The sequence below is a fragment of the Dermacentor albipictus genome, chromosome 2 (genome assembly GCF_038994185.2).
Source record: "Dermacentor albipictus isolate Rhodes 1998 colony chromosome 2, USDA_Dalb.pri_finalv2, whole genome shotgun sequence".
Classification (NCBI taxonomy): Eukaryota; Metazoa; Arthropoda; class Arachnida; order Ixodida; family Ixodidae; genus Dermacentor; species Dermacentor albipictus.
In genome coordinates this window covers 172,571,365-172,584,597 of record NC_091822.1, presented here as the reverse complement: position 1 = coordinate 172,584,597, position 13,233 = coordinate 172,571,365, and the positions used below count along the sequence as shown (strand labels likewise).

General features: G+C 49.1%; 1 protein-coding gene across 1 annotated transcript in view; it reads left to right on the top strand.

Annotated features, from left to right (window-relative positions):
- The window catches only part of LOC135900884 (dnaJ homolog subfamily C member 11), a 50,078-nt gene that overhangs the window by 868 nt on the left and 35,977 nt on the right, over positions 1–13,233 (top strand). The window contains exon 3 of the mRNA XM_065430479.1: positions 11,729–11,802. Coding sequence (XP_065286551.1) covers positions 11,729–11,802 — 74 coding nt within the window. The remainder of the gene's footprint in view (positions 1–11,728; positions 11,803–13,233) is intronic.

Below are 13,233 nucleotides of genomic sequence, written 5' to 3'. Positions count from 1 at the left end.
AAAGACGAGAGGGACACCGTGGCGGCTGAGAACAGTGGTGCTAGGCTGAAGATGGCAACGACGCAACGTAGTGCCTCGCACCCAGTGCCCCTTTCGTATTGATGGACGCCAGTTAAGCTTTTGCTCTTGTTGCTTAGGCCAGTTGAGTCGCGGTTTAGGTTTACAAGTCGCGTATAGTACCTGGAACCAATGCAAACCTCTTAAACATGACGCACGCAAAGGAAATGTTGGTGAAGGTGTATCAGAGCAGTGGATAATTTAAGAGCACTTTCTTTGTAGGATTTATCAGTCATAATTCTGTAAAGCAGCACACAAAGACAAAAGACACAGATCCAGCAGCCCCGAGTCAGTAGGTGCGCTAAGCAGCTCTATTGCAGTGTACCTCTTCACATGATCTAGCAACTCCAATCGTACAACCCAACAAATGTTTACATGAGCAAGGCTCAAGATTGGTCTTCACTTGAATGTCACTGTGTGCTGTTCAGTAACTGTTGTCACTTTTTTGTCGCTTTGTGTACCTGTAAGCAGTCAAATTCATCCTAAGTGGTGGTTTGGGTTGTAGTTGATGTGGTGAAGTTTGTTTAGTTGTCCGGAATGTCACATACACAAATCAGTAGCAACTTCTGGAGGGACGTGAACCTTGACAGTGGAACACAGAGGAGAGACTGTGATGTCCACAGATTTGTTTGCAAGAACTTTAGTTTGACCGAAAGCGTATGGTGTGTGTAGGGTTCAGGTATGCGGGTGCTCGGAGGTGAGCATCAAGGCAGCCTACACCTTGCTGTTGCAAACATTGGAAGCCATGGAGTTGACTAATACTTTTCTGCACTCTCTAGTTGATGTCATAGCACATTTCCTAATTTCACAAAACTTTTGTGGTTTAATTTCAGTCAAAAATTTCATAGTGAAGTGTTAGCTTTTTCTGGCTTGTTGCTCAGTTGTGCTCCATTGGCATAGTTTGCAGTGGTGGGCTAATCATGAAGGTAGTGCAGTATACAGTTCCCATGAGTATGTGCCACTGCGCATATGCCATCGTCATCTCGCCATCTCATACCACCATCGTCATATAGTCATCATTGTGCCATCATCATCATTCACTCATCATCATCCCATAGTCATCCATCATTCTATTGATATCATTCATTCCTTGTCATTTCATTGTAAGCGTGCCATCATCATTCAATGTTGAATATGATGCTCTTGTCTTGTCATCGTCATCATGCAATTGTCGTCATGAATTCATTGTCTTACCGTCGTTGTGCTGCCGTCGTGGTCATTCCATCGTCATCATTTGAGATTTGTCTTCTGATTCTTGCCATACCTTTGTTTTCATGCTATCGTCATCACGTCATTGACGTTCCATCATCGTCATTTGAGATTTCTCATTCGATTTTTGTCATGCCGTCGTCATTGAACCATAGTCATCATATAGTTGTTATCATACAGTTATTGTGCTCAATCTGTCATCATCACGCTGTCATCATTGTACTATCTTCACAATTACAGGATTGTCATCCCATTGTCGTCATGCTGTTGTCATGATGTGTCTTTCGCTGCGCCATAATATCCTTGAAAGCCAGTGAGCATTTGAGCGTCGGAGACGAGCGTAGTAGTTTAAATAACAACACTATAAAATGTCCTTCACCTTAAAATCTCAAGGAAGAAGCAGGACTTAAGACCCAAAGTGATTTGGCAAGCCTGAGATCTGGAGTGAAAATGCCTAGCCTGCACATTTGTGTTACACACTCGTAACCAACCAATAATGTTCCTTTTAAAGCGGAGCTTTCCTTGTCTCTTCATTTGACCTTTGCGCTGCTGCTGTTTCCTTGCAAGCTGCGTTGGGGTGTGGTTCAGACTGTGTATATACACAGCAGGAGCGTGGCAGAGAGGATAGGTGGTGGGAGAAACTCCTTTGGATCTTTGCACCATATCGAATGTGCACAATGCCCTCTAGAGCTCCCTGCATGTCGCCACAATACCCTCTTGTCGGCTGTAATTATCCGTGACCCCCCGCCAAAGCGTCGCAGAAACATTGCATTGCAGTGCCTACCTTTTTACTAACATGCAATCCTCCAGTGGGGAGGTACATAGAATGATAGAGAGGAGGGGGTGGTGGCTGAGAATGAGTAGAGCTGATGCAGCCACGAAACTCTTGGCACTCTTTGCTCGCAGCTCGCATACATTGGGGGAAGGGCAGGAGAGGGAAAAGGCAATGCGAGATGACAAGGAAGCGCTACTGCTTGGGTACCTTAATGCGCAAGCCCCAGAGGCACCCTAGCTGCTACTAGACACGACAGCAGTTACAGACAAATAGGATAAATTTGTGTTCAAGGTAAGGTATGGTATGTTTCTGTTATTTCTGAAAAATAAATACCATGCAAATTTGTCAAATGGACAAATGACATATGCATGCAGAACCAAAGCCACATTAAAGCACCGTGTAGCGTCTAGGCAACATCGTAGAGTCTAGGCGTCGCACTTCAATTCAACTCTTCTGTGCCTGCCTTGGTAGCTTTATGGCTATGGCCGTGGGTTCGATTCTGACCATGGCAGCCACATTTTGACGGGGGCGAAATACAAAAATGCTTGTGTACTTGGGTTTAAGTGCTCCTTAAAATACCTCAGAGGGTCAAAATTAATCCGTGGCTTGCCACTGGGGCACGCCTTGTGATCCAATTGTGGTTTTGGCACATACAATCCCATAATTCAAGTAAAGTTTACCACTTTTGCCCTGATGTGATGTGCTGTATGAGGCAATAACAATACTAACCTTCTCAGAGGTTATGAACAGTGGAGCACAGCAATGCCTCAAGCAAACATGTCTCGGTTTCTGTTCTTAGTACTATGAAGGCAAACAGCAGTGGTGCATGCAAGGTAACATTTACCATCAACTCATCACTCTCATTTTGCACTAAACACTGAAGAAATTGTGCATTCGCCATAAATATCACCCCTAATTATTGTCGATCAAAGCAAAAAGCACTGAAAGCTTTGCTGATGTCTATTGCCACAGTGCACGGCATCTGCATAATTCTTCATACTACATTAAATGAGACTTGCTAAAGCCATTTTGTGATCTAGGAAGGTAAAATTACGGTTCAACGCCTATTTTTAGTGGGCAATTCAATGTGGCGGTGGAGTGTCACAGACCCGTGATACTTGGTTGGAACCCATGTTATGTGAAGTGAGAAGAGGAGGACCAACTTTAGCGTTGCTTAGGTAAAGTTGAAGGTAGAAAATAATTTAGATTACAGTGAGAAGTTTTTAAAAATGATCCAATTTCACGTGTGGTGTACTTGTCGTAAGCCGCTTCACCAACCTGTCAGTCATCCGATCTTGGGCCAGGGATGAATGGATCGGAGGAGACAAGAACATGTGCTGTTTATTGTTCAATCTGTGTTTTGGTACATTAAGGCATAATATAAATAAACACATTATATTTTTACCTTAACTTTACTGCGACCCATCAAAAGCATTTTCTTAAGTGCAGTAAAGTTATAAAGCAGATTTTTTTCCTTTGTAAGATAAGAGAAGACAATGCAAAGCATTGCTTACTGGGCTCACCCTTGGATACTTTTAAGGCTTAATTTCAACAATGAAAGGAGGAATCTTTTATTTTCAGAGGCTGCGTTTAATGTGACCCATTAAAGCTATTTCACAAACTCTTAGAATAAGCCTATAACATGACTTTTCTTTGTTCTTTTGGCATGTACAACCCCATATATATATAGTGTTACGTAAGAAGACGCAGATGAAAAGCTATATATAACTATATTTACAACGTAATACGCCGCGCTTGGCCAAGAGGCAACAGCCCGCGCTAGCTTCCAATCGTCGTCGTCGTCTTCTGACTGCTCACTTCTTCGTCATTGGAAATACTATTCCGTAGCACTACCCCCGGCGGCAAAAGCGCCGTTCCGGAGCGACTAAAGGTTGGACTCGGAAGCAGTGTAGTAGGCCTTGAGCCTACTGATGTGCACTACATCACTAGATGCCAGAGTAGATGACGAGGTTGAGCTCACAGGAGCAATTTCGTACGTCACAGGGGTCACCTGGCGCAGAACGCGGTAAGGCCCTGTGTATCATGAAAGGAGCTTTTCTGAAAGTCCGATGTGACGAGAGGGCAACCACAGGAGCACGAGCGCACCAGGCGAAAACTGTACGTCACGGTAGCGGGCGTTGTACTGACGCTGTTGAGTGGTTTGCAAGTCTGTCAGTCGAGCACGGGCAAGCTGGCGTGCATGGTCAGCGAGGGCGATGGCGTCGCGCGCATACTCGCTTGTTGAGATCGCAGGAGGAGGAAGGGCCGTGTCTACGGGCAAGGTCGGTTCGCGACCGTAGAGTAGATAAAATGGAGAAAATCCGGCGATGTCGTGCCGGGAAGAATTATAAGCAAATGTGACGTAAGGAAGGGCAATGTCCCAGTCGTGGTGGTCCTTGGAAACGTACTTGGTCAGCATATAGGTAAGAGTACGGTTTAACCGCTCTGTCAGGCCATAGGTTAGAGGATGGTATGGGTTAGTCAGCTTGTGTTGAGTGGAGCAGGAACGCACAATGTCGGCGATAACCTTGGAGAGGAAGTTACGACCACGGTCAGTAAGCAGCTGTCGCAGGGCGCCATGAAGTAAGATGATGTCACGCAAGAGAAAGTCCGCGACGTCAGTGGCGCAACTGGTAGGGAGAGCCCGCGTGATAGCGTATCGGGTGGCGTAATCAGTTACGACAGCTACCCATTTGTTCCCAGAGGATGACGTGGGAAAGGGACCGAGGAGGTCTAATCCAACACGAAAGAACGGTTCCGCAGGGACGGTGATCGGCTGGAGAAGACCGGCAGGTAGCACTTGAGGTGTTTTCCAGCGCTGGCAGGTATCACAGGCAGAAACATAGCGTCGGATGGAGCGAGCGAGACCAGGCCAATAGAAGTGGCGGCGGACGTGGTCATACGTGCAGGTTACCCCAAGATGTCCTGCAGTAGCTGCGTCATGCATCTCAAAGAGCACAGTTTGTCGTAGATGTTTTGGCACAACAAGAAGAAGATCAGATCCGTCAGGGAGGAAGTTCCTTCGGTACAGAATGCCGCCGTGGAGGACATATTGGCGAACGGACACGTCGGTAGGTGTAGAGCGCAGAAGTTCGATGAGTACTTGCAGTGATAGGTCTCGGTTCTGCTCACCGGCAATGTTAGCGAAGGCAGACACATAGAAAATTCCGTTGGCGGTGCTACTGTCGGCGTCATCAGGCTCGTCTACCGGGTAACGAGACAGGCAGTCAGCATCTTTGTGTAGTCGGCCAGATTTGTAGGTGACAGTATACGAATATTCTTGGAGGCGTAAGGCCCAGCGACCAAGTCTTCCTGTAGGATCTTTCAGGGAGCATAACCAGCAAAGCGCGTGATGGTCTGTGACAACGGAAAAGGGTCGGCCATACAAGTATGGGCGGAACTTCGCCACCGCCCAAACTAGGGCCAGACTCTCACACTCAGTAATGGTATAGTTGCGCTCGGAAGGTGACAGGAGCCTGCTGGCGTAAGCGATAACATGATCGTTGCCGCGCTGGCATTGTGCCAGGACTGCGCCAATTCCGTGACCGCTGGCATCAGTACGGACTTCGGTAGGCGCAGAAGGATTGAAATGGGCCAGAACGGGAGGTGTTGTGAGAAGGTCGATTTGAAGCGAGAATGCAGAGGTCTCGTTATCGCCCCACTGGAAAGTGGTATCTTTTCTCAAAAGCTTGGTTAGTGGTTAGTGGCCGCGAAATTTTCCACGAAACGGTGGAAGTAGGAACAAAGGCCGATGAAGCTGCGCACATCCTTGACACACTTGGGAACAGGGAAGTGCGTAACAGCATGGATCTTGCCTGGGTCTGGTTGAACTCTGTTTGCGTCAACGAGGTGCCCAAGGACGGTAATCTGGCGACGGCCGAATTGGCACTTCGATGCGTTCAGTTGCAGACCGGCTCGACGAAAAACGTCCAGGACTGCCGGAAGGCGCTCTAGGTGCGTAGCGAACATTGGAGAGAATACTATAACGTCGTCCAAGTAGCACAGGCGCGTGGACCATTTGAAACCGTGAAGGAGGGAGTCCATCATGCGTTCAAAAGTGGCAGGAGCGTTACATAGACCGAACGGCATCACTTTGAATTGATGAAGACCGTCGGGTGTTACAAAAGCAGTCTTCTTGTGGTCGAGATCGTCCACGGCAATCTGCCAGTAGCCGGAGCGAAGGTCAATAGATGAGAAGTAGCGAGCACCGTGGAGGCAGTCAAGGGCATCATCAATCCGAGGTAGGGGATACACCTCCTTCTTAGTAACCCTGTTAGGGTGCCGATAATCCACGCAAAAGCGCCATGAGCCATCCTTCTTTTTTACCAGTACAACAGGTGACGCCCATGGACTACATGACGGTTCTATGATGTTCTTGGCAAGCATTTTACGAACTTCTGCGTGAATAACTTGACGCTCAGCCGGTGACACTCGATAGGGGCGGCGATGAATAGGAGGGGCATCGCCAATATTAATGCGATGTTTAACAGCTGTAGTTTGGGCCAAAGGACGATCGTTAAAGTAAAAAATATCGTGGTAGGAAAACAGAACGCGGTTGAGCTCACGAGCGTGCTCGGACGGCATGTCGGGCGCAATCATTTTCTCTAAGGCGGCGATGGTACAAGTCGCCGACTGCGATGGTAGAGCAGGATCAGCCGAATTATCGTCTACTGCAATAGATGCTATTGAGTGATCCTCGAATGAGCAAAGCTGGGCTATCGACATCCGGCGTGGCAGGACTTGTGTCATCAAGCCAAAATTGACCACTGGTAGGCAGACGCGATTCGCCGTAATAGATAAAACGGTATGAGGTACTGTGATCCCGTGGGTAAGTAGGACGTCTTGCATAGGAGCCGCGATGTAGTGACCGTCGGGCACTGGTGGGGATGACACTAAGTCAACGTAAGTTAGTGCCGAAGGTGGCAAACGAACGAAGTCGACGGAACTGAGGCGACTTGGGTGTGGTTCAGCGGGATCCAGAACAGGCAAGTCAAGGCGGAGAGTACTGGTGGAACAGTCGATGAGAGCAGAATGTGCGGAGAGGAAGTCCAAGCCGAGGATGATGTCGTGGGGACAGTGGGCGATGACTGTGAGCAGCACGATTGTGGAGCGATCGGCGAAGGAGACACGGGCGGCGCACATACCAATTACGGGGGCTGTTCTGCCATCGGCGACATGGACAACAGGCGTCGTGGCGGGAGTGATTATTTTCTTCAGGCGGTTACGAAGCTCAGCGCTCATGATCGACAAATGCACCCCAGTGTCTATAAGAGCAGATACAGAAACACCGTCGACTTGCACGTCAAGAAGGTTCAGATGAGTGGGCAACGTCTGTGGAGGATTTGGCGGCGTAGGGAGCAATGCAGCGTCACCTCGAGGCGCTGCATCATCTAGTTTTCCGGCTGGGAGTGGCGTCGGAAGGGAGTTGGCGAAAAGGAGCGACGGGGCTGGGGAGAGCGAGATTGTCGTCGTTGGGGCGAAGGTGAACGAGAATATGGGCGGTTCGGCGCAGGAGAATCAGTGGCGGCATTATCGGAGCGTGCGGCATATGGACGAGAAGGGCCACCTGAGGGACGAGAGTAGGCAGTACAAGCAGACCAGGCAGGGGAAGTCCAGCGACTGCGACAGTGTCGAGAAATGTGCCTGATTCGACGGCAGTGAAAACAAATGGTCCTGTCGTCGGCAGTGCGCCATTCAGATGGGTTGCGGAAACGTGGTGGGTAAGAAGATGCGGGACGGGGCGGAATCGAAGAAGCCGGGTGGGTATCAGGGCGATGTGCCGAACAGATGGTGTGAAGACCCATGTTTTCGAATTCCTGGCGGACAACTGCCTGTATCAGGGAAACCGTGACTGCAGGTGCATTGATGGGGCTGGAGTCAAAGGCAGCCGGATAGGCGGCCTCAATTGCACGCCGGACGATCCTGGTAATATCGCCAGTGTTGTTGGGACGAGGAGCGTCGGCACAGGAAGATGTCGCTGGGGTGTTGGGCAAACGGGCAAACTGCTGGTCGATACGTCTGCTTTTAGCGAGTTCCAGGCGGCGGCACTCTTTTATAACTGCATCCACTATCGCTACGTTGTTGAATACGAGCAAGTTGAAGGCGTCATCGGCAATGCCTTTGAGGATGTGGGATACCTTGTCTGACTCAGTCATGTGTGCTTCAACTTTGCGGCACAGAGCCAAGAGATTCTGAATGTACGTAACATAGGGCTCTGTTGACATCTGCACACGGCCGGAAAGCGCCTTCTGCGCGGCAAGTTGGTGACTGTAGGGTTTGCCAAACAAGTCTCAAAGCTGTGTCTTAAGTGAATCCCAACTGGTGAGCTCATCTTCGTGCGTGCGATACCAAACTCGAGGTGTGCCACCGAGGTAAAAGACTAAGTTGGCGAGCATAATAGTAGGGTCCCACCGGTTATTGCGGCTGACGTGTTCGTATAGCCTGATCCAGTCCGCGACGTCTTCCCCATCTCTGCCGGAGAATATGCCAGGATCACGAGGAGCAGGGAGAGTGATGTAGGTCGTCGAAGTGGCAGCACGTGTCGGAGAGGGCTGACTCAAGTTGTCGTCGCCGGGAGCCATGAAGGAAGGCTCGACATACCGTCCACTGCGAAGCTCCGAGACGAGGTACAGGGAACGTCCACCTCCACCAGATATGTTACGTAAGAACACGCAGATGAAAAGCTATATACAACTATATTTACAACGTAATACGCCGCGCTTGGCCAAGAGGCAACAGCCTGCGCTAGCTTCCAGTCGTCGTCGTCGTCTTCTGACTGCTCACTTCGTCATTGGAAATACTATTCCGTAGCAATATGTATATATTTTTTACTTTTCTTTGTCCCAAATGCAGTGCGGTTATAGAGTAGGTACTAGAACACAAGTTTCAGAGCCGTGGGGTTCTTGGTCCAAACCTATGTAAATTCATGGGCTTCTTATTTTATTCTTTTTTCCGAGGCTTTCAGCATGATGTCACAAGGGACTGTGATGTTACAAGAAAATGTTATGTTACAGATATACCCAGTACATAGCTCATAACTGCTTAATAGTGAACGGATATGCATGTAGCCTCAGCGTTGTTTTTTTCTTTTCCAGTCATAGCTTACAGGCAGATCTTGCATCCCATGACTTTAGTAAAAGGTTCCCCTTTGACGATTTTGGGCAGCTTTTGTCCATGTGAGTCTGTTGATAATATGCATGAAGCAGAAGCAGTGATTGGATGCTGCCTGTTATTTTATTGTGATCAATTATATGGACACTCCAGGTTGTAAGAGTTGAGAAGGACGTCGGGATGAAAAACTGGAGGTTTATTTACATTATTTACAGTGAGACAACCAAGAAATTAACAGTCATAGAGTCATTATGGGCCGGCAGCAACTCGGACGCTGCGGCCCATGACAAGAAGCTCGAAAGAGATGAATCAATGAATGCTCTAGGAATGATCCTAGTCTCTGGCTTTTAAGCCCTTCGGTGTCTCGATGACATGTCACGTTCGGCCAATGGGCGAGCCCGCTCAGGTGACGCCATTTTCGGCCAATCGGCAAGCCCGCTCAGGTGTCGTCATTTTCAGCCAATGGTAGGCGCCCGTGCGATTGTATCACACCCGGCGGAGAGTGTCGCTCCTTGGTCCCCAATTGTCCGAGTGCTTACTTCTCTCTGCGGTCTTGCCGACCCGGTCTGCAACTACCGTCACCAAGGTGGAGAAGGTCGCTCCTTGGGCCCCAATTGTCCAAGGGCTTTCTCCCTGCGGTATTGCCTTGGTGACTTGCAAGCGCGTCACAAATTGGCAGAAGGGGGCGACGCTGCCAGGGTTTCACAGTGCATTACACCCGTCTTGCCTCTTGGACTCACGTTACCTGGAACAGTGCCAGGCTCTTGCTTCACTTTCGGGAAGAGTCAAGCAGTTAATAGCTCCACCTGCGGCACACGAGGGGGGGGACGGCAACTCGTTAGCAGGTGCCGCGCTTCGGGAATGTGGTATATGTGCTTCTGCGCTCCTTGGAAAAGGTCCCGTATCTAACATGGTGTATTTCTGCCGTCGCTGTCGCCGTGAGGTTCCATATGAGTGAGAGCGTGTGAGGGTGAGCCGGCTAATGCGGTTCAATCTCACATGCACGAGTGAGCAATGCGGCCTGGATGTATGCCCTTTCCTGTGGCACATGAGGCAGGGGGGTGAGGCGAGGGAGGAGGGGCGTTCTTCTCCAGTGGCTGCCATGGTGCCTCGTTGTCGTCCTCACCCGCCGCTGCGTACAGAGTGGATACAACCACGGCATTTACTATGGCATTGGCCACGGGAATCGTAGACGCCGTAGTAGACGCTTTGGGGGACGCCGTAGAGACGCGTTGCCAGTGCTCGTGTGTCTTGAAAGCGATCTTCAACGTGGCTAAAGTGCACGTGTGTGTGGGCCTCATCTTCAAAGCGATCCGCAATGTTTGCAGAGTGCACATAGTGCCCGTAGCTTCGTATGCGCTGTGCTTTTGACGTTTTGTTTTCGCTGAAGCGAGACATGTATTAAGATAAATTAGCTTGCTGCTTCCATGGTTCCTCACTTCAGAATTTTGACAGCGAGTTTCCGCGCTCATCGATTGAGATGTGTTCATGTTTACCTGTGCGTGTGTGACACCTGTTGCGGTGCCGGTTACTCGAACCTCAACTGGCGTTACTATTGGCGTTGGCAGGCGGCTGGCGGCCGGTAGACCATGGCAACCAGGCAGGGACGAGACGATTTCTAGTGCGAAATTTTCACTATTTATTCAATGGTTGGTGAAGGATATAGAAGAAGAGAATGAAATGAATTGAAAAATTACATTGCAAGGCCGCTTAAATAAGCCCGCTAAAATCGTAGGCGGGATCTTGCTCACGTCAACGTCACGTGACATGCACTGAGTCTGGTCAGGGGTGGGCGGCTGATCCTTTCTCCTAGGCGATGTTGCACGTGCTTGCCTCCTCTGGCAGCAACCCACGGGTCCTGTTTGATTCGTGGAAAGGGTCTCCACTAGGGTCGGACAGTTCGCGGAAAGGGTGCTCCCCTAGAGTCGCACGCACACAAAGGGGCCTGTAATCACTTGTGTGGCGCCTGCCAGACCGGCAACCACTCGAGACAACCATAGCAAACTAGGGATTCATCCTCCGTTTCGATTAGGCATGGTCTTTGAGCATCCTTTTTGCCTGGGGGTGTTACACGCCAGTCTTTACACACTGTGCTGGTTAATTTAGTTAAAACACGTTGATGGGCTAATTGGTTTGAATCTATTATAGAATGTGTAAGCACGGCTGAACAAGGATGTAGAAAGAAGCAGGCACAGAAAGACAGCACTGTCTGTGTGTGTCTTTCTTTCTATGTCTTCGTTGAGTCATGCTTACACATTCTATCATTGTTAATTTAGTTAGTAAGCAAATGTTTACTATGAGTTTATACTTCGTACAGCTATCTACTAATTTGCTATCGTGATTGGTGCTTCGCCTTTTAGGCAGAACTGCAAATTTTTTCTCAGTCTTGGCTTTCTTATATTGCACACCAATAACAGATCGTGCAGTTATATTACTGTGCCATACTTTATTTCACTATATGCCAAATCCAAAATTGCCAGTTAGCCTTTACTGTTAGCTGTAAGCAAGGCTTTTCAGAAGCGGGTTCTTGCTTGGATTTCTCATGTTTTCCATTCTTTCAACCTTTTATCCATGCAGTGTTGCTGGACCCCCACAAGAGAGCCATATATGACACGCTGGGAGTCAAGGGTCTTGAAACTGATGGATGGCAGGTGAGTTAGGATGTCATTTTTTTCCTGCTTTGTAACACAGTCCCACAGAGTAGCGCTGGTATCGCTAGCACCTGGAAATGTCATCCAAACTGTTTCTCATTGCTTTCATTATTTACAAGTGCCTTTAGTGGAAAGATATTGTTGTGGGTATGCTAAGAGTATATAAAGACTATTTACAATATATATATACAGAATGAGTCAGCGTAGACAAGATGGCGGACCGCCAACAACCCGCAGCAGCCAGCGCCTCGCAATCATCTTGTTCCTCTCTTCGTTCATCCTTCCGTAACGGGACCCCCGGGTGGTGAAGCGCCATCTCGGCGCATGGTAGGCAAAGAACTGCGAGCGAAGTATGGCTTCAGCCACGAAATGTGCATGACGTCAGCAGTCGGCGGACTTGAGGATGGATCATACTGTAACGGTGCGACCTCGTAATTGACGTCATTAACTTGGCATAGGACTTCATAAGGCCCTGTGTAGCAAGAGAGAAGCTTCTGGGAGCGGCTGACCCGACAACATGGTGACCAAAGCAGCACCCAAGCACCTGGATGCGCTGAACATTGTGATGGCACCAGTCATAATGCTCTTTCTGCAGATGCTGCTAGGCTAATGAGCGAGATCAGGCAATTTGATGTGCCATGCGAGCACGATCGATCACTTCGCGAGTGTACTCAGTGGCAATGCGGGTCACAGAAGGAAGGATGGTGTCAAATAGCAATGTGGGGTCACGACCATACAAAAGATAAAAGGGTGAATATCCTGCGGTGTCATATCGGGACGAGTTATGCGCGAATGTCTCATAGGCCAGCGTTGGGTCCCAGTCGCGGTGATCGTTGGAAAAGTACATTGACAGCATCCCTGTGAGTGTTCGATTGAGACGTTCCATAAGACCGTTCGTTTGTGGGTGGTAGGCGATTCACAGCTTGTGCTCGGTGGCACAAGAGCGGAGGAGGTCGTCGACAACTCAAGACAAGAACGAGCGGCCGCGGTCTGTAAGTAACTGTCGAGGTGCACCGTGCTGGAGAATGACATCATGAAGGATAAAATCGATGACGTCTGTTGCGCAACTAGTCGGCAATGCCTTTGTTATCGCGTAGCATGTCCAGTAATCAGTAGCGACGGCGATCCACTTATTCCCTCTAGTCGTCATCAGAAAAGGGCCAAGCAGGTCAAGGCCTACACGAAAGAACGGTTCAGAGAGAACTTCAGTTGGATAGAGTGGTCCAACAGGTGGTAGTGGAGGTTTCTTCCGGCGCTGACACAATTTGCAAGTTGCGACATAACAATGCACAGAGCGGTAGAGACCCGGCCAGAAGAACCGGCGTCATATGCGGTCATATGTATGTAACTTGCATCCCCGTAACAATATTGAGCCTACTCTGTTTTATAAAGAAAGCAAACAAACAAATCACTAGTACAGTGAATTTGATC